The sequence below is a fragment of the Tachysurus vachellii genome, chromosome 25, assembly GCF_030014155.1.
Source record: "Tachysurus vachellii isolate PV-2020 chromosome 25, HZAU_Pvac_v1, whole genome shotgun sequence".
NCBI lineage: Eukaryota > Metazoa > Chordata > Actinopteri > Siluriformes > Bagridae > Tachysurus > Tachysurus vachellii.
In genome coordinates this window covers 1,838,357-1,859,361 of record NC_083484.1, presented here as the reverse complement: position 1 = coordinate 1,859,361, position 21,005 = coordinate 1,838,357, and the positions used below count along the sequence as shown (strand labels likewise).

The window sequence follows — 21,005 nt, the reverse complement described above, 5'->3', positions numbered from 1 at the left end:
ATTGTGACAAAAATAAACCCAATGCTCATAGATGATTTAGGGTCAATACCATTGCAGGAAAACTGACTAATGTAGTGCAATGCACTCAGGTTAATGTGATTTCTTACACATGCTAGGATCTTACAAATACTACAAGTGTTTTTATTTATTTATTTATTTATTTATTTATTTATTTATTTATTTATTACCATAAATGAGCACCTCAAGTTTAAGTAGATTTTTGCTTTTCACTTTCAAACAAAAATCAAGATGTACTGAACTCTACTTTAACTCCAACACTTGTAAAATAAAAAAACAAGAGTTTAGTAACATGACTATTAAATGCCTGTTTATATTTCTGCCTGTGGTGAGTCAGTCAACGGACAAGTGAATTCATGCTGTATTTTATTTTATTTAATGAACTATTTAAATTACTAAGACAAAAGCACAATAGTAAAGTATGTAAATGCGTTTCATGATTTAAAGAATTTCCAAACATAATTTGTGTAATCAGGACATCATGAAATCCTTGTTTTCTATCTGAAAACATTTAAATCATACAATACAAAATATTTGTTGTTGCTAATGTCATAATCTGAAAGTGGCAGGTCGTTTTAAATTAGGGGTCTTTTTTTTTAACTTTTTTATTTACAATCCACAAATACACAGACAACGGAACGAGCAGGGATTCTACTAGACTTATTCCAACCATTGTTCTGATCCTGACAGACCTCTTCACATGACAAATGTTACGTTATTCACACGTGTGTTTAGTGCAAATACTTTAACTCAAAGTGCATAGCCAACAAGTCAAGCATGACAGCTCAATATCCCGACATATAGCTACACAAATGACACAGAACTTTGAGCAGAGTCCCCTTCTCTATTTAGTAAGACATAAAAAAATCACTGATGATTATATACAAATTATGTACAAATGACAAATAATTAGGATACATGTAAGTGTGCCGTAAACAAGCAGCAACACAATCGCCATGCAGTCTTTTGTTCTTATTTGCACTCATTTCAATATGAAATTGGTGGGAAAAAAAAAAGAAAATTATATAGTATCAATTATATAATATAGTTTCAGTTCCTTTGCAGAGTGAAGACGATTTAAGGCGCAAGTTAATCGTTCAGAGCTAAAAACCACATAATGAGAGCTTACAGTAGAAGTGGTCCACATGTTTGGCTCTGCGTTGATCATCTAAAGCTTCATTTTATTGAAAAGAAAGTCTTGTGTGCAAAGAGATTATGTCTGAGATGAGGATGATGAAGCTCCTTGATTTTCATTCGGGCCTGAATTACTCAGGAACTGGCCACTGGCACCGATATACAACCTCGAACGCATGGGCCATTTCTGAAAAAAAAACCAACATAAAAATAATAAAAAATTAGAAATTAATCATAACAATCCAAAGCATAAACGAGGTGATTATTTTAGGTGTCAGCGTTTCTAAAACTAGCTTTCAAGTGATAGATTTAAATTGCATTTTAAAAATAGCATAAGTGTCAGCCAAAGTGCTGTATAATAATATTAATAAATCAGAAAACACCAATAAAAGTAATTACATTGAAAAATGTTTAAAACAATAAAAGACAACCAAATGTGGAAACACAGGGTAAAACAGAGGTCTCGATACTACAAACCCCTAAAATTTAAACTACTTTGTGAATGTCGTGTGTACACTGTGAAAAGAAACAATACAGTAATACACAAAATGCAATCCCTACTCTAAAGTACTCACTTTCACAGGATGCAGGTAACCGCTGCCTTTGAGTGAATTTAACGGTTCGCTTCGTTTTGAGCCGTCTCCTTCTTCCATGCCCTCTTCCTGTAGGGTTTTAGTCAGATGAGCGATGTATGTAGTGGCTAATATGAGCACATCGAGTTTGGAAAGTTTGGTGTCGGGCGGTACCGATGGCAGGGTCCTCTGGAGCTCCAGAAACGCATGTCTGAGGGTCTGAACGCGACTCCGCTCGCGCGCAGCGTTGGCTGCTGCGGGTCGTCCCCTGGTTCCCAGACCACCGCCTGAAAGCACGCGCCCACGTCTACGGTCTGCATTCAGCGCGTCGGGACTCGGGCTAGAGCTCGGGCTGGATGTGGGACTGTCATCCATAATTGTTACGCATCCAATTCCATCCACTAGATATCAGTTCCGAACCTAAAAAGTACAGAGATTTTTTTTTCTTAATAGGAACAATAAATTAGTCAACACTAGACTTAAATCTGTGACAGATCTATACATGACAAATATTGTGCTGAACGACGCAGGATTTTTATATCTGACTTGCTTTACAGAATAACTATATTTCAAAGTTTAAGAGAAAGATTTTACACAAATTAAAGTTGAACAGTGTTAAACATACAAATACCCTCACAGCATCATCCCATATACAAAAATGCAGAAACATTCTTAACATTTCTTACAAAAATAAATTAATGTCAATTTAATCTACGATCTATACAAGAATAAACACGCGCAATATAAAATACTGACATCGTTTAAACTGTCAAACTTCAAGATTTAATCTTTTTCATCACAAGAATACAAGAATGTCTATGCAAAAAAAATTACTGACAGTTCTAATGCGTATTATGTCTATAATGCAATGCCAAACGTCACCAAATGGTTTAGCCATCACCAGAGAAAGTACTGTAAAGTTTTATTAAAATTGTTAAAACTGAAATATTTAAAAACCGACCATGTTTTAAAACGAGTAAATATGAGAGAGCACGTACATACCGTCACTCAAATTTCACTCAAAAAAGTACACATGAAGACAGGAAAGTTGGAGTTCTCTAACACACCGCTCCTATAGAGATGTATAGTTCCGTTCCAACTGCAAAAAATATGTGTAGCCTGAAAACCGGGCGCGGTTACTGAAGAAGGTGCGTTTTTATGTCTCCGTGTCTGTGCCAATCCCTCACCTGAGCGCGTCAGGTCTCAGGAGCCTCTAATTTATTGGGAAAACAACGAGCTGACAAGTTCTTCACTTCGGTGCAATTAATCACAAGGCTTTAAACGCACGGGCGGCGCATGAGGTTCCTTCTCCTGCGCTTTCTCCTTTTCCTCTGCTTTCGCTATAGGGTAGAGGAGACCGACCTCCAACGCAAGGCAGCATTTTTCGGCCACACACATTTATTTCTGAACAAGCTCTATTGAAACATTATACATGAACGTGAAATGGTACAAATAACCCCAAAAAAATAACATTATGATGTCACCGAACGCATTGAAGGTTTCCAAACTGTACAATTCGGTCTCCAAACTGTACAATTCGGTCTCGATTGGTACCTTTAGTATGTATATTTTACCTGGAGAACACTCCATGCACTTTACATTCCACGTGTACTCTTGGTGATAGAAATGGCTAACTTTATTTCTGAGACTATCCGAATTATACCCCATCTAAAGTATTTTGTAGTAATATTTCCATTTAATGTAAATATTTGTATGGTTTTGTTTTTTCTTTTGGTTGGACGATTATTAGAAGTGGTAGAATATCATATCACCTTTGTTCTGCTGGCTGTCACTGGTTCAGAAAGTTGGACATTGTAGGATTTTTTGCATGATATTTTAAGCAGCAGTCAGCACTTTGATTCACAGCCAATAAATAAGCTCTAAACACCGCAATCAACAGGCAAGTATGAGGAAATTCTTGTGAGACTCTCATATTAATCACCCTGATTTCCAGAGTCCACACACGGAGATGTCGGGGAATTAATGAATGGAATTATTCATAACTTGTATATCTCAGACTGCTCTTAATACACAGTGTTTTTGTAAGGATGAAGTAACAGTTTAGCTCCAGGCCACTAATTATGAAGCACTGTAAATGAGGTTAGGTAAGCTCCTCTGCCTAATTACTCTCCGTCTTACACAGTAAACCGCGGAGTGGTCAGAAAAAAAGTTCTTCAATAGACAGGCCAATTACAGCATGGGGTTTATTACAGAGAACAGTGACCACAAGAAAGGCATCTAATCGCCATGTACTCTTAAGTATTCTTCATTATTGAAAATAAAATTAATTTCACAAAAAAGGGAAAATGAGTATAAAAAATAACACACACACACACACACACACACGCATATATATATGTATATATATATATATATATATATATATATATATATATATATATATATATATATATATATATATATATGCATGTTTAGTTCACATATTTTATAGATTTCACCTTTTCTAAAAAAATAAATAAATAAAAATAAATAAAGCTACTGCCTGTAGGTTCAAGAGGAATGTAGTGCATAGTTTATCATAGTTTACACATAGTACATTTGTGTAAGGCAAAAATAATTTAATACATAATGTAATACAAGTTAAATAAGATTTTTTTTATTATGACAGGAAAATTAAAACAGAAGTGTACCGTTTATTAAGTTCCACTTAAAGACAAAGCACAGAGAAAAGAATGAATAATATATTTTAATTCACACACTGGCTTGCTTAAGTCCTTATGTTCAACAAATAGTCAACTCATAAAATAAAATATCAAAAACACAAAAACAGCCCTTACGATAAAGCTCAACTTCTTACAGGCATCATTTAATCCAACTGCTGTCAATAAACCGATTGAAGACAGAGGCAGTGTGTAAGTGAAAGGCAAGACTCAGAGTGTCAGTGTGCTACAGCTCTGAATCTGGCATTATGACATTGTGACAGACAATTACTGTGGACTTGATCTTTTTGTGAGCACTCCGATCCATTCCACATGCACTCGTGATGAACTGTCTGTATGCGGGGTGCAGGCCATGGGAAATGTCTAAGAGGTCCACAAAGTTTCTTCTAGACGATTGCTCAGAGAGGTGTATGACTCTGAACTGTCGTCTCTTGAACATCTGTAATTAGTCCCTCACTCAGGGGCTCTTCGTGATTCTCCATTCTCCTGTGAAGAACAAAAACGACAGCCACTTATATAGAGGTTATACATGTTAAAATAACATTCTCCTTATTATTAACACAGGAGGAAAATTTGATGGACAATAAAATTCATTCAACAAAAACCTACATTATGAGTGCTTTTTACACATAATATTAAGTTTAACTTTAACTGAACATTCAGGAATATTTGTATTAATTTGACACATTAAAGGTGACCTTACAGTTATTATCCACAATATTATACAGTCTCAAATACAAAAATACTTTTCTCTGTCAATGTGTTTCTTTTACTTGTGATGGTGTACGTTGTGCACAAGCTTTAAGAGTAAATCACACACACACATATATATGAACAAGAACATTAAATTATGGGCATAAACAACTTTATTATTTAGCATTAGTTACTCTCCAAATAATCAATCCATTGTAACATTAAGATTAAAAATAAGATCTGGGTCTATATTAAGTATTCTCAGAAAGACATATAGGATTTATGAAGTCTTTTTTGTAATGAATTTCTATTCTGTTATTTTGGCATTTGAGTGACAGATATTTCATTTTAATATATCTATCTATCACACCTGCTAGTCGCTCATGGTGAAGTCGATCACATGCATTATCTGATTTCTAAGAAGCTTGTCAGGGCACCTTCTCAGTCAAACTATTGGAGATACAGTGGTAGCAAAGCTCTTTCAACCGCAATGGGAATAAATTCGCTAAATCATTGGAGGACAGCAAGTGCAAATGGCATGTGGATCTACATCTGAATTTTTTGGGCAAGCCAGCCCACATCAACTGGTACAGCTCTGGGACTAGTACCTAAATGAATATGCTCTCAGGGGAGCAGGTAGATTTAAGAAAGTTAAATTGTAGCTCATGACTTTACATACAGCAACAAAGTGAAGCAATTGATATCCTAAGAGAAGAGAAAGTTGTTTATTTGCATGGAGTGTTAAAAATATGAAATGTAACTTGATAAATAGCAGGTCATTTATCAATCAAGACAGAGGAAGGAAGCAGGCTGCTAAATGGTGCATGTTTACGTTGATATTGTTTATACACATTTTTAGGTAGACCTCATAATTTTGTTGAGAATATAAACAGTAAAGGGATAAAAATTCTAATGATAGAAATTCCATTTTGCTAGGAATTAAGAAGAATTGCTGATGCTCTTCATACCTTACGCCTCCGCAGTCTGTCCGCACTGCGCCTGACCTCATTTTTATGGTGGGTCTCCCAGTCCAAAGCGGCTTCCTCTTCCCCAGAAAGCCAGCAGAGTTATAGGCAAAGGAATGTTGGGGGCCTAAGCGAAAGTCAGCTGGAATGAAAACAGAGTGAGTCACACATCTTGTCATGATCCTTCAGTGTGTTTAGTTACATGCTGATGACATGTAAGAACACCGATCGTATGATATGTTTAATACTAATCTGAATGTTTAGAATAGAAAACAAATATATAATATTTCACCCAAATATTTCAAATAATACACACTGTAATTACATGTATTATAGCAGCCACTACATGTCTGTGTTCTGATTTTAGAAAGTAGTTTCTTTTATTATGAAACCACAGAAATCAGTCATAAAAGATTAAAAAGTACTGATGTCCATACCAGAAAAGGGATATGTGATTTGTCCTGTCGTTTTTCTACCATCTGTTATTCTCTTCCTGGCATCTTTTGAGGCTTTCCAGTTGATTAAGAACTGCCTGGACATTTCAGTGATGCCCTTCCCATCAAGTTCCTCTATGTATTAGAAATAAATATAAGAAAGATATAAGAAACAACAAAGGTCGGATAAAAACTCAGTAATACTATCAGGACAATACAATTCTGTTAAATGTTTGACTTTGTATTCCATGATTTTGAGGTTCAATGCTCTTACCCAGCCTTGTGCAAATGGTAATTAGTCTGTCTCTGTATTTGGGTTTATGACAGACAGGATTTCCACATAAATCCATTCGTTGCAACTGAGGCCACTGGCTAAACACTGTCTCCAATTCCTGAAAGGAGAACATTGAGTTTGTGCTTTGTTATCATCTCTAATTTAACAGCATATCAACTCTAGGTAAGATTTAACTGGTTCTCAAAATCAGCATTTTCAAAAAACCTTTAGTTAGCAGCTTTAGTTACTTATGAAAATAAAGGTATAAACAAGACACCAGCTTGCTTTAATAAATACTGTCACTCGGACTAACAAGTTCCCTGGGGCAGTAGCCCTCAAGCTTGTTGCCCACGGAGTATGTTTATCTAAAGACACATTAATCCATCGTGGAAATATGAATACTCTCTGGACACACTCTGATTGTTCGTTGCCTTCCTGTCTCAACCAAAGTGCTTCCACTTTTCAGTCCGCATGCAATCAAGTCTAGCGGGACCCCAGCGAGCAGCGCGCTCTCAGGCTTTGATAAATGATCGTGTCAGGGCCGTCACTCAGAGGGCTTGGCTGGGAACTGCCCAGCACCAAATTGCTCTCCCAAGCCGTATGAGCGCTGAATGCACCTCTGACTCGGGTCTTCTCCAGATCCACACTGTACTAATGATGGCCAGTTATGAACCTGTATTTGACCAGCACTTCGATTCCCCATTCACACCCGTCTGGCCACGCGCCACTAACAGCCTCTGCAGATTCCCATTTGTCACTCGGCTGACTGCTTGTCATAATCTCTTTTAAAAATCCATAATGTTTCCTCTGAATTCCCACTGAACTGTGCAAAGCAGGGATCGATCCTTTGGGCCCTGTCTATTCTGAATCAATACTAGCCAAGGGGTTGTATAAATTAAAGGAAATATCTGCTAAACATGAAAGCTGCCTTTGACACATGTATCACAATTATCTCAAGTGCTGCCTCCGAGGCCTGGCCTGAAGTTACTGCACAGCTATTCTACAAGGTTTTTGCATTCATTCCCCATTTCTACAGCAGCAAGTCTTTCAGCCTGTATACAGCAAATGATCGCAAAAAAATGAAGTTGCGTTTCATCCGCACTAGGGCCTCTTACAAGAGGAAATTAAATTTAATCTCTCACACAAATCTGCAGTTAGAGTGACAAATGTGTGATGTAGAATAAAATAAGTCTAGCAAGGAAGGAGGAAAACTTGCGCTTGTTTAAGTTGTCAGTAAAGGTGGTCCCTGGAGACCTAGCTCACTGATTTGTTGAATAATTTGAACCCTGTGTAAGTCTGTAGACTGGGAACTGATGAGAGGATTTGCAGGATTAGTTTTTACTACAACATTTAGTATTCATGCACGATAGTGGATAGAACTATCAAATAAACAATAAAATATTGTACTCTTAAATGTAATCTTCAGCATATAATGCAAGATTTTGTTTAATAAATTACTGCAATCTGTTCTGTCAATTAGAAATAAACATGAAATATTAAAAAAAGAAATAAAAATAAATATGAAATGTAATGTTACCTGTATGTCCGCTAGCTGATTGTCTGCGGCATATAAATGTGTCAGTTTGTTAAGAACGGTCAGATCCAGTATCTCATCAATGTTGTTGTTGTTAATATTCAAAACACATAGCGACCCCTGCAAAGAACATGGAGTAACATGGACATCTTCATAAAATCTTCAAATGTCATCAAAATTTCTTTAGATATTTAACTTGAAAATAGCTTCTTAGATAATATATAATTGAATATAAGGTTCTCCTGCAAAGGAAGAATTTTGGGGGGAAATCTGCTGCATCTACACTCATAGCAATTCAGGTCGTTATCAAAATAAACAAAATTGGTATATTTGCAGTTTGCGAATGCTGCAAATAGTTTCTAAAAGTTTATATACATATATTTTGAGGACCCTTAACATGGAGGCAGAGTCCAGATCTCCAGTGTGTGGGCAATGTTCAACCTAGAGTTCCTCACCGACAGGCTACAGACTGTGCGAGGGTCAAAGAGTAGCTTCTCTCCTGGTGGGAGTCTCTGCCCTTGGATGTGCAGCTCCTTCAGCTCTCTCAATTGTTCCAACCCTTCGACCAGCGTAATGCTGTTGCCCCCCAGGAACCTGAAAAAATAAACAGCTCATGATTGGTTAACTGAAAATAACGCTGCACAGACTTTCATCAGGGTTTCATCAGCATTTCAATCTTCATTATAACACAGAAGATTAAGCAGTACACTTACAGTTTGGAGAGCTGCTGCAAACAGGATAAATTCTCTATGTGAGTGATCTTGTTGTTTTGCAGGTACAGGTGTTTAAGATTGGAAGCAAAATTCAGATTGCAGATGCGTGTAATTTGATTGTCATACAAGTATAGAACTGTGAGGTTTCTGCATATGGAAATGTCATCCTGAGAGAAAGGATAACAGGCCAGAAATTCAGGTGAAAAAAATCTAATGTATAGAATTAAAACAATAATTAGTATTATTTTGTGTTCACATACAATAGTAACTTACAATATCATCGATGTTTCTGTTTGAAAAGTTGAGATGTGTTAATTTCTTGAGATAATGTTGGATGGAAACATTTCTACTGGATTTAAGTCCCTTATTCGATCTGCCTATCAGATCTACAGTCAGGCGAACCATGGCAGCTGGGAGTTTTAGTGTGTTTCTGAAAAATAAGGTAGCTAATAAATGAACACAAATGAAGAGTAAGACTGAAAACCTAAACATACATTTTACTTGTGGCCTGATTAAACATTGGTTATTATATTATTTGTTTTAAAATATAAATACAAGCAGTGATTTATGTAGTGACATTACAACTATCATACTTATATAATTAGCTTTATAGTATGTTGACCCTGGGATCATTGTCAGGCTAAAAAGCAGCTAAAAGGCCAAAGGTGAATTAAACACTTGCTCCAAATGTGACCTGACCCAACATTATACAGAAGGCAGCTCTGTACTCTATATTAAGAAAAACTAGCTCAATTCCCTTGAGGTTTGCATTATTTATCTCCATGACCCTGGGACATCTGCCTGATGTGTCTTTTTCACGGTGTGTAGGTTAGTAAAGATGTGGAAAAGAACAAAATACTCTGCACAAATTCAAGAGTGAGACTTCAGCAAAGGTCTAAGAGCTGCTCTGTGTCTAGAATGTGATTTGTCAAGCCAGAGAAAGAGGTGGATAATATATCCATCACAGTGTGACAGCGTGTCTCTGCTACACTTGATCTTAGAGTATGAGGTTATAAAGAGACACCATGTGAAATCGATAAAAAAAATAAATAAATCCTTCCTCTTTTCCCTTGAGGGAAGAAATAGAGAATTTAGCTAACTTAGCTAACATGAACACATGTCCATCTTAAACAAAAAAAATATTACGACATAAAAATAAAAAGCTTAAAGTGCAATTATCTACCTACACATTGTAGATAAAAAGGCTTACCTTTTTTTTAAAAAAAAATCTATAATCTTTAATTAATCCAGTACAAAACAAATCAGTTTAGCAGTTAGCTCATTTTCACCCGGACCGAACCGCGTTGTTTGCGGAAGTGTTGCCATGGAAACTAAACGCCTAGCGAAGCCTCGGCGTCGTATGCACGAGCTCATCTCGCTCACAGAGCACACGTGAGTCAAAGATAATGTGTTAACTACATATATTCCCTTTATTTTCGCATGCAATTTCCTTCATAAAAATGAACTGATTTCCACTTCCTTCACCCTTTCATATGCATGAAATGTTGTAAATGTAAATGTAAATGTAATGCATGATGATTTTATCACATGAATCATTCTTTTTTTCTCTCTCTCTACACGTGATCACACATTGTTCACATAATGTCATGCGTTTACTCTGTTTCACAAGAACAATTTCAGGGCAGATGGTGGTAATTATTCATCTCCCACATGTACAACATATGATCAAGGATAATATTTGTAATTTTTTCCAATACATGAAAGTAATACGATTTACATTTGTATAATGATGTCAGTTAGATGAAACGTGACATTACTTAAACATGCTTTTAAGTTTTTAAGCTCTAGATTAAACCCACGGAATTAAGTATAATTCCATCATGATTCCCATAACAACAATGCTAAACTCACCTAGCTTTGAGAAATATGATTTTATTATCCTTTATAAGAATCACATAAAAATCTGGACCTGTAGTAACTGAAGCACGTGTAGAATATCTCTTCCAAAACAGCAACAAATGATCAGGAACTTCAGTGTTGATTTTATTTTTCAGTCGTTATGACTAAATATATTAAAGTATCATGATCTATAACAAACTTAAATGTTCCCAAGAAAAACAATTGTGGATAGATTGTAGGACTGGACAGAAATGAATTGATTCAGTGCATTAGATTATTGCTTCAGTCAATATTAGAGGTATGAAAACAAACCATTTCCTGTACATTTAAATCCTCATTATTTTAGCACATGCACTTCCACTGTTGGCCATTACAAAGTATTTGGCTGCAATATAAGAGGCAGATTATTCCCCAAAAAATGTTGGTTTTCATGTGAAATCAGGCAGTGTTTATTTTTAGAACGACTGAGTTTTCATTTCAGACTGAGACCTCGGGTTCAGGGGCACACAGGCTGTGTACCTGAAGCTAATGATATATAGCAGTGGAGAAGGATTTGAATACAAGTGTCAGAAGAGTGGGAAAAACAAGCAAAACGTGTGTTCTAACAGAAATGTATGTTTTATGAAGGTAAAACATTGATTAATACATTGATTTAAATAGCTGAAAGTGACATGGAGACTAAAAAACCTTACCCATCTTCTTCATACCCTTTTCTGCCTTTCATTCATTCTTACCCTTTCCCCTTTATGATCCTCTCTCCTTCCTTCTTCCCTTTCTTATTTCTGTATTCCATTTTTCATATTTCATATATCCTTTTTTCTTGTCCTCCCTCCTTCCCATCTCCCCATGCCTTGTTCTCCATCTTTACATATCTTCTTCTCAATCATTCTCCACTCCGTCTTTTGTCCTTTCTCTTTATTTATACCTTTCTTTCCTTTCTTTTCTTTCCTTTCTTATTTATTCACCCTCCATTCTGTCACATCTCTTTTTTTCCTTCTTTTGTGTGATCCAGAAAATCTTTATTTCTTATTACTGTCTTATCTTTCTGCCTTTTTAGAGGCTTATTTTGCCTTAATTATAAGATCCTTTCTGACTGAATATTTCCCCTTCGTCTCTATTTTAAGCTCTTTTTTATTTCTCTGTCAGGACTTTATCAATCATTATTTCATTTCCCTTTACATTGTTTTCTACATAATATTTCCTGTCTCATCCTTCTTTCATATTTTGCCTCTTTATCGTACTCTGTATTTGTCTTTCACTCATTTCTCTTGTTCTTCAGCTTTATTCACACTCTTCTTTGAGCTCTTCCTTCTTTTATATGTTTCTTTCGGTCTTTTAAAAGTTTTAATTATATTACACCCCCCCCCCCTTTTTCTTATTTTTTTTCTTTTTACTTTTCATTCATTTCTCCCTCTGTTTTCATTTTTCTCTCCTCTCATTCTTAATACTTTTTACTCTCCTTATTTACACTTATCCTTATCTCTTCCTCTTTTAATCACCTTCCACTTTTGAGTGTATCACTGCCTCTCTCTCTCTCTCTCTCACTCTGTGTGTGTGCATGTAGTCGTAAGCTCGGATTGCATTCTGTAATAATGCGTATCATTCCTAATGGTAACGTTGGGGGAGTGGATGCAGTGACCCGTGTGTTGTTATATAACATTGGGGAATGAGCTTCCTGAGCCTGAGTGACTCGCTACCATTTATGCATGCAGAGCACTTGGCTGGGAGGAAATGGAGCTCCACGACTGGCCACAGTTTTCTCCCCCTCTCTGTTCAGGCGGTCCTCCAGGGCAGCCAAGATGTTTCAGCCCCTTTACAGCCAACTCTGGCTGAGAATATTCTGAGCTCCAAAGTAAACATCGGTGCTACCAAATATCTGAGGACCTACACAGGGTCATTTGTCCTAAAGGCGCCCGTCTAACAGGAACCCGGTGATATATAGCCATTCTTAATTAGTTATACTTATCACCCTGATGTCCTTTCTGAGTTGCTTTTTAAATAGATATTTCCCCCATCTATTTATTATTATTACGGTTTCTTTGAATTCCACAAATGAAGTGGAATTCCATCGTAATTTAAGGAGGCCTTCGTTAATACAAAGCACGCTATATATGCAGTGAATACAGGCCATTTGGCGGACGTCCAATTTGTTAAACCTAAATTATAATTCGCTTTGGTCCAAGTTCCTACTCATTTGAATTCCTTTTTTCTTTAAGTGAAGCATAAAAAATGCTCATGTGGTGATGATCACAAGCCTCATTTGTGATTCCAATGTAAAATTAGCATTAGCACAATTATTTTCAGTGACTGATTTGGATTAATTTTTTAAAACTATAATAATAGGTAAGATTTCAAAGTTTTGTCATAGATGCTTTTTCTTTTTTTAAACAAAAAAAGTACACATCGCCTAATCACAGTGTGCAATGGTATAAAGTTTCAGAGCAATTTGTAAGCTACGAAGCTGCCTGTACTCTCTGTTACCCCTTTGATCAGATTCTAATGTTATTTTCTGATCTATGATGTGATTCCCGGCTCACTAGAAACATTTTAAACGGTAATATATTTGGTATAATGAAATAGCTGTGAGTGTGACATCATTCTTTGATAAAGAAATCAGAAAAAAATACATTACTGTTATTTGGGAATAGAAATATTAATGTATTGATTTTTTATAAATCCTCATTAGGTCCTTTGAAATGCGCAACCGTGTTTATCAGGTGCAAATCAGAAAATGTGTATTTCTACTTATTTTGATCATTTAATCCTCATTATTCAATGTATACAACCATACGTGAAAGTATGAAGTTTTCATCAGGAGGGCAGCAGGATATAAAAAAATAGTCAGTTGTGTGAATAGTATTACATTATTTTTCCAACTATATGCTTTAAAATGCGTTCAAATCTTAACACACAGCCCAGGTTGTGATGTTAAGAACAACAAAAAAAAATCATTAGCTGAAACCGGTGCCAGATCTGTTGTCTGTAAGAAACTACAGGATGTCAGGAGTGTCTGCAGAGACAGAGAGCAGACTCGGAGGCTGAATGGACGCAGTGTGTCGAGCTTCTGTTTCTGTGATGCATCACTGACGCGCCACAGCGTCCAGCTCAACCTCCTGAAGGACTGTGTACCGTGTGAAGACAACCTGCTCAGATCTGTCCTAGCCGAGACATTTTCTGCAGCCCGGCTGGTGTTTACCTTTGGGCCAAAGCTGCCGTGAAGTATGTTATTCCATTATGTAATGCTATGACTGGTGAGAACCTCAATGACAGCTCGATTGGTTTTCTTGTAAGCCAGTGTATTCATGGTCTTTGTTAAAGTGTTAAAATCACACTCTGAGGCTGAGGCTCTGGAGCTTGGAACGGGTCACTGCTATGTTTAAGTGAACCAAATGGAAAAATTCATTATTTCAAGTCATGTCTTTGGGTTTTATCCACATGCAAGTCCACATGTTGTATGTCCTGGTCAGATCAAAGGACAACTTAAATATAAAATAAACGAACTCTAAAAGCCATTTATAATATTTATTAATTTATTAACACATGAAGACAAAGTTCAGAGTGCCGGTTAAGCCATTGCTCAGTAAACACTTTACACTTAGTTGGTGGACGTGTTCACTTGATTGAAGAGCTTATCTTTGATGACTTGGGACATTAAGCTGTGAATCGCTTCAATGGTTGTTTTGCAGCTGAGGACAAAATATAAGGGCTTTAGGTTTAATAGTGTCGCATTAATCAACATCAAAGATGGTAATGGTGATATTTTAGAAAACAAACATATGTATAAAACACACACACATACACTTTAGCCTCAGGGATTTATCTTGGTACTTTTTGTAGTGGGTTTAATGAAGTTTAATGTTAATCTTAAGTCTATAATCAGGGCAAAAATGTAAAAACCTGACAATTATCTTTGATAACGACAACCAAAGAAAAAATGAAACCTTTAAACCACAAAGCTTTGGACAAAAGGTTGGGTTAAAGAACATTAAAAGCCTTGTACTTGTTTTAATTTCATTTACAAAAAAAAAAAATTAATAAAAATGTCACAGGCTTCATTACACAAACACTGTATATTTATTCCACTGAGAGTTATCACCTCACCTATCGCGCGTGGCTTTGGCCAGTTTGTCCTCAGATTTCCTGTCGTGCGTGTCTAAGCCGAGCATGAAGCTTCCTCGTCCCAGCTGAGCCTCGGCCTGCTCCAGCTTTTCGGACAGATCGAACACCTGCCCCGTCGTGTAGTCCGCATTCTAAACACATCACAGACTGCAGGGTCATTCACAATTTCTCTACAATACTACCGTTCTGACGGCACACAATTTCATCGCTACTGTGAAATTCACCAGTTTGTTCCGAAACATTTCAAAGCCGCATATTCATATATTGTTTGCCTCGTTGTGGTAAAGTGTTTCTGAGGGTGAGGCGGAACGTGAACAAATAAAAAGCCCCAAAGCCTCAGACGATCACACCACTGACAAAATTTTCTCCAGAGGACCAAGCGGCTCTTGACAACTAGTCAATTTATTTGTGTTCAGCAGCTCAAGTGTCGGCTCTTTACATCGTTAAGTAAAGCTCGACAAGAAACGTCGGAGCCGACAACGTCCGACGCTTTTCAGTACAGAAGAAAAAAATTTATTAAGAACCACGGAAGCGTGTAAATACATCACTTAATTGCGTTGTCTTTAAATACAGCCTCAAATAAGTCTTATAAGTTTCCATGCCATTTAAAAAGCTAGAAATTATAATAAGTTAGTAATTACGCTTAAAAGAGAAGAACGATACTCACAGTGAGTAGACTCGATGAGCTCAGCGTGTTAACCCAGTATTTATTCCAGAGGAGCTCGAGTAGTTTACGGTCCAGAGAAGACTTAAAATAAGTCACCTCTAGTGCATAGTACCTAATTAACAAAAATAAATAAATAAATCCATTAACATGGTTGAATAAAAAAAAAAAACTTTTGGAAAAGAAATATATATATATAAAATGTAAATATTATTATGCATTATTGTGCATTATATGCATTATTATATATGCATTATTATGCATATATAATAATGCATATATAATAATGCATACATAATAATGGATATATAATAATGCATATAATGTATAATTATTATGCATATATTATTTACTGACAGTAATATATAAAAAGCTTGTTAAAGCATAATTAATTCACAATTATTTTAAATGAATAAATGAATGAATAAATAAAACATACTGTTTGCAGTGAACACCAAAGTCTTCAATTTTATTAAGAGGTATGGTCTGGTACTCAGATGGCCCCTCATCTGGAGGTTTGTAGCCCTTATAATGAAAGATAAATACAATTATTTATATATATATATTATTTTGAGCTTTATGATGCTTAATCAGCCAATGAGTGTAATTAGGACTACATTGACCAGTGAAGTGAATAAACAATGACATGTACAGTAATATACAGTCATCCAAGTCACACAAGTGAAGGTTTTATTTATATTAAGTCTATTCATATTACCTTAGGATATGTTCTAAAAGCTCCCAGATTGACTTTCCCTGCAGATATGGTACGTGTAGGATCAATCTGTCATGAAAAGCAAAGACAGGAATACAATTTGAGACTTATTTCAGTAAATTATAAACATTTAATTCATAAAGCAATCCAAGCCTGATAACTTAATAACTAAGTTATGAGCCAAATTCCTAATTATGATTTGTCCTTAGCACTGGCTCTGCAATCCCCCTAAAGTGTATATAACATACTGTATACTGTTACAAAAGCAACAGCCATTAATCAGACGCCACCAGGAACGTCACTCGGGCTATTTGTATCACAGGGTCGGTCATGGATCACTGCCACTGCTTCGGTGAAACCGTGTTTCATTTTGCCTTTTTTCTCCCCCAACTTCCTCTGTGTATATACTGATGCGAATGAGATCAGGAAAAATAATGCAGGAGAAATGCATAACAATATTTACCACCACTGCCACAAAAGGCTCCTGGAACTGTTGATTGAGCATCTGAGTGCTGACGTCGATCCCCGATAGCCAGCAGCCGTAACCGGGGTGACTGTGATACCATCCGATAGCGTTCTCCAGTCGCCCCACCTGAAGGACGAACAAACAACAAAATAAAAGCATTTGGCTTTAGCGTGTTTATATTTCAGCGCTTATTCCAGCAAAAAGACAGAGAATTTGTCACTGTACGAAACAAATCCGCAAACCATAATCTTTCTCTCATTTCTAAATAAAGTTTTTTTTTTTTTTTAAATTTCTCACTTTAGCCACACCTAACTGGTCAAGTTCAGTGTTAATTCTGACCTGTACTCACACATAAAAGATCAATCCTGTGCCCTAATATAAATCTTCTGTACTGTCTCTGTTGTGTACACTTTAATAAAACATATCCTGTGTCCATCATGATCATCTTCCTACTAACATTAACACTGACAAATCATTTACTACATATTTAAAGGTCTAACAGTTTAGTAGAAATTACACAGAAAATTATATAAGCCATAAATGTTTGTTTGTATTTGGACTGGCCACACCCCCAATGCCCTTTTGCACCCTCATGAACAATTATGAGAAAAGTCGCATATTTATAGAGTTGTAACTCTCCGAGTGAGTTTAAAAGTCATGTCAAGACATTCCTTGCTAATGTTAATACTAGTAAGCATGCTAGCTCTTATAGGGAGACTGTAGATATTTGGGGTGAAGCTTTGTGTACATGCAGAAGCTTTGTGCTCAATTATTAAAATTACAAAAAGAAATATATAAAAAAATCTTATTAAACTCCATCAGCTTAACCTTTAGAGGTCCATTTGTTCATCTCTTTAGAGAACATTAGATATGAGAAGCAACAGATCATGGATGAAGGCAAACAAATAAGGTATAGTAGTGACAGACACAGAAGTAATATTGCATACTTAAATTGTTTACACAATATTATTTAAATTCTATTTATATACATAATTGCATAAGTGAAACACTATCAACACTGCATCAAAAGCCTCGCAAAGGATCGGACGAGCCACTAAAAGGCTCTTCAGTGATGGTTTTGTGTTCTGAGCTTGCAATAGTGCCACTGTTTTACTGTTATCCATTTTTCATTGAGTGAGAAATAAACCTGATGTGCATCTTTCAGAGATTTTTGTTTGGATAAGATTACACACCTTAATGTCCACATAAACGTAATCTGACGATGTGCATAGATGATGAGGGGTAAAGTGATGAGATGAGCTGCTCTACCTGTTTGGCGTTCTCTATATAAGCAGCCATGTACTCGTAGGCAGCAGCCTGAGCATTCACTCTGGTCTCGGTTCCTTCCACAGGCAGAGCAAAGCTGTCCATGATCATCATGGTCTCTCCGTCCACCTTCCCCAGCATGAGCCCCATCACCTCCAGGTTCCCACCGGAGCGAGCATGCATCACCATCTTCAGCAGCGCCAGCGCAGAGATCTTACAGTATTTAAAGTAATGATGACTGAAAAAAAAAGGACAAAAACTTTTCTGCTTAACAAGAGGCTCAAAGTGTGTCACAGGAATGAAGCGTGTGACAGAGCAACATACAGACAATATGGAGGAGAAATATTTCAGCATTGTAAATTAATTAGGGATAAACAACAAACACATGATGAAAGTATGAAAGTAGTATGAAAGTAGAGAAAGAAAAAGAAATGAAAAGAAAAAAGAAGAGAAAGGAATTCTGTAATTTTTATTTAACATGACATGCAGAGATTTGCTTGTCTCTCATCAGACAAATAACATCACATACTGAGTAAATAACGTATATTTAATATTCATTATATGACCAAAGGTTTGGGGACATCGATATAGATATAATATATTCATATTATTCATATTCTCATTTAAATATCATGAATATTACTCTTTTTCTGTTTATTTAAATCAGTAATGTGTGTAAACAAGCCTGACCCCGACCTTTAGCCCAACCTTATGCATTGGTACTCAACTCTTTTGTCCAAGGTTTGGCTGCGAGGATTTCTTGCTGCTGTTTTTTGTCATATTTGTAGATCTCGTCGATACTCTGAACTTCCTGGATGCTGTTCGAAAGCTCCCACGTCTTCTGAGCGACGTTACTCCCGGCCATAGCTAGCTAAGTGCTAAAGTGCTAAAGCTAAAGCTAACACTGCCTACAAATGCAGCTTCTGTGTAGCTTGATATTACTGATATGACACACAAAACGTCTTAGAGCTAAGTCACTGAACTAGTATGAGGCTAATTAACTGGTCTGTGAAATGACATTAACTCTATAATTATATCATTTATATAATCCTTTAGCTTCAGCTAGCAGCGCCGCTCTCCGTCTTCTTCTACGGAAAAAAGCTTTAACAAAGGTTGCCAGACCCTAATAAATCCTCTAATTTGGGAGGTCAATAACTTTCAGCATATAAAAAAAATACAAATAAATAACCGTATATTGTAAAACTTATAAATAGAGTAATGATATGTTCTGTAAAGCTGCTCTGAGACAATATCTATTGTTAAAAGCGCCAAACAAATAAATTCAAAGCGAATTGCATATCTTCGTCGTTGAGGGGGGTTTCACCCGAAGTGGCAACCTTTTAAACGACCCCAGAATAAGAATCGGAATAATAAAGAGCTCGCGCACTCAAGGGATTTGTTTTAGTGTTATATAAAAATATTAAAAATAAGATAAAAATTATGGAGATGGTAACAAATAAGTAAAAGGTAATAGAGGATGTAAAGGATCCAGTGTGATTTTCTGAGCCTTTTTCCGCACGATATATATAGCGCCCTCAGGTGGCTACAAGTGAAATAATTTTCTGCATTATAAAATAGATCTTTGATTAAATCTTCCAAAAATATTTTAAAAGACATTAGCTTGATATTTGCTCTCTTCTATCATACAGGAAACGTCACGAGTGTGTATTTATGTCACATAAAACATATAGGAAAACTGACATTGATAAAATATTTACAAAAGTTAAACAAAAGTTAAAAAAATGACACAGAGGGCAGAGGGTGTATTAGTGTATTATATCATAGATGAATTTACATTAATTAATTAATTTACCTGGCTAATCTGAACGATTCAGTTGAGCTGTAATCTTTTTATGTATTATTTCTCTATGGCTTCATTTATTTTGGTCAAAATGCGCCCTCTAGTGATGGAATTGTGTATAATCTAAAATGCATCTGGGTATTTATATTAGATTTAATGATAAACACAAATACCTATATTTTATTCAAGCTATTTTGCAATTATAAAATGAGTAAGGAGAGAAAGAAAAAGAAATAAAAAGAAAAAAGAAGAGAAAGGAATTCTGTAATTTTCATTTAACATGAAATGCCGAGTTTTGCTTCTCTCTCATAACTCAAATAATATCATATACTGAGTAAATGATGTATAATATATTTAATATTTACTATATGACAAAAGGTTTGTAGACATCTATATAGATATAATATATTTTGTATATTATTTCTTTCTGGCTTTATTTATTTTGGTCAAAATGCGCCCTCTAGTGATGGAATTGTGTATAATCTCAACTGCATCTGGGTATTTATATTAGATTTAATGATAAACACAAATACCTATATTTTATTTAAGCTATTTTGCAATTATAAAATGAGTAAGGAGAGAAAGAAAAAGAAATAAAAAGAAAAAAGAAGAGAAAGGAATTCTGTAATTTTCATTTAACATGAAATGCAGAGATTTGCTTTTCTCTCGTCACTCAAATAACATCAAATACTAAGTAAATAATGTATAATATATTTAATATTCACTATATGACCAAAGGTTTGTGGACATCTATATACATATATTTTGTATATTATTTCTTTCTGGCTTTATTTATTTTGGTCAAAATGCGCCCTCTAGTGATGGAATTGTGTATAATCTAAAATGCATCTGGGTATTTATATTAGATTTAATAATAAACACAAATAGCTTATATATATATATTTATTATAATATATTATTTATTATTATATATATTATTTAATTATAAATAATTTACAATTATATTCCACATTTACACAAATACATAAACGATACCACCCGAGAATGTGAGCGAATGTGCTAGCTGTTAGCAGTCATTCTTTGTACTTCATTTCCCATCATCCTTTGAGAGATTGTTATGTTCTGACGTCATCCA

The 21,005-nt window shown here is 35.6% G+C and overlaps 3 protein-coding genes across 3 annotated transcripts; all 3 read right to left on the bottom strand.

The window, feature by feature from the left end:
* Positions 1-1,231: 1,231 nt before the first annotated feature.
* On the bottom strand, positions 1,232-3,392 carry LOC132839916 (transcription factor 24-like). The gene is made up of 3 exons (XM_060861130.1): positions 3,299-3,392; positions 1,728-2,125; positions 1,232-1,339 (listed from the first exon to the last, which is right to left on the bottom strand). The coding sequence occupies exons 1-3, from the start codon at positions 3,390-3,392 to the stop codon at positions 1,232-1,234; spliced, it is 600 nt and encodes a 199-aa protein (XP_060717113.1).
* A 990-nt stretch (positions 3,393-4,382) lies between these two features.
* On the bottom strand, positions 4,383-9,444 carry ppp1r42 (protein phosphatase 1, regulatory subunit 42). The gene is made up of 8 exons (XM_060861853.1): positions 9,292-9,444; positions 9,019-9,185; positions 8,761-8,899; positions 8,309-8,425; positions 6,772-6,889; positions 6,501-6,632; positions 6,067-6,205; positions 4,383-4,891 (listed from the first exon to the last, which is right to left on the bottom strand). Exons 1-8 carry the CDS (start codon positions 9,421-9,423, stop codon positions 4,804-4,806), a joined length of 1,032 nt encoding a protein of 343 aa, XP_060717836.1. The 5' UTR covers positions 9,424-9,444; the 3' UTR covers positions 4,383-4,803.
* Positions 9,445-14,386: 4,942 nt separating this feature from the next.
* cops5 (COP9 signalosome subunit 5) lies at positions 14,387-19,204 on the bottom strand. Its single transcript, XM_060862173.1, has 8 exons — positions 18,837-19,204; positions 18,112-18,346; positions 16,840-16,968; positions 16,380-16,445; positions 16,101-16,186; positions 15,665-15,776; positions 14,980-15,128; positions 14,387-14,564 (listed from the first exon to the last, which is right to left on the bottom strand). The coding sequence occupies exons 1-8, from the start codon at positions 18,971-18,973 to the stop codon at positions 14,474-14,476; spliced, it is 1,005 nt and encodes a 334-aa protein (XP_060718156.1). The 5' UTR covers positions 18,974-19,204; the 3' UTR covers positions 14,387-14,473.
* Between the last annotated feature and the right edge of the window lie 1,801 nt (positions 19,205-21,005).

Excerpts from the sequence above, each read along its gene's own strand:
- cops5 (XM_060862173.1), bottom strand. The coding sequence starts at position 18,973 with ATGGCCGGGAGTAACGTCGCTCAGAAGACGTGGGAGCTTTCGAACAGC. Across the intron at positions 16,187-16,379 it reads CTTTTAGAACATATCCTAAG|GGCTACAAACCTCCAGATGA; the intron begins GTAATATGAATA and ends TTTCATTATAAG. Across the intron at positions 14,565-14,979 it reads GCCAAAGCCACGCGCGATAG|CTGCAAAACAACCATTGAAG; the intron begins GTGAGGTGATAA and ends TTTTGTCCTCAG.
- LOC132839916 (XM_060861130.1), bottom strand. The coding sequence starts at position 3,392 with ATGGGGTATAATTCGGATAGTCTCAGAAATAAAGTTAGCCATTTCTAT. Across the intron at positions 2,126-3,298 it reads GTGCATGGAGTGTTCTCCAG|TGGATGGAATTGGATGCGTA; the intron begins GTAAAATATACA and ends ACTGATATCTAG. Across the intron at positions 1,340-1,727 it reads GTTACCTGCATCCTGTGAAA|AAATGGCCCATGCGTTCGAG; the intron begins GTGAGTACTTTA and ends TTTTTTTTTCAG.
- ppp1r42 (XM_060861853.1), bottom strand. The coding sequence starts at position 9,423 with ATGGTTCGCCTGACTGTAGATCTGATAGGCAGATCGAATAAGGGACTT. Across the intron at positions 8,900-9,018 it reads TTGCAGCAGCTCTCCAAACT|GTTCCTGGGGGGCAACAGCA; the intron begins GTAAGTGTACTG and ends TTATTTTTTCAG. Across the intron at positions 6,206-6,500 it reads AATCACATATCCCTTTTCTG|CTGACTTTCGCTTAGGCCCC; the intron begins GTATGGACATCA and ends TTTTCATTCCAG.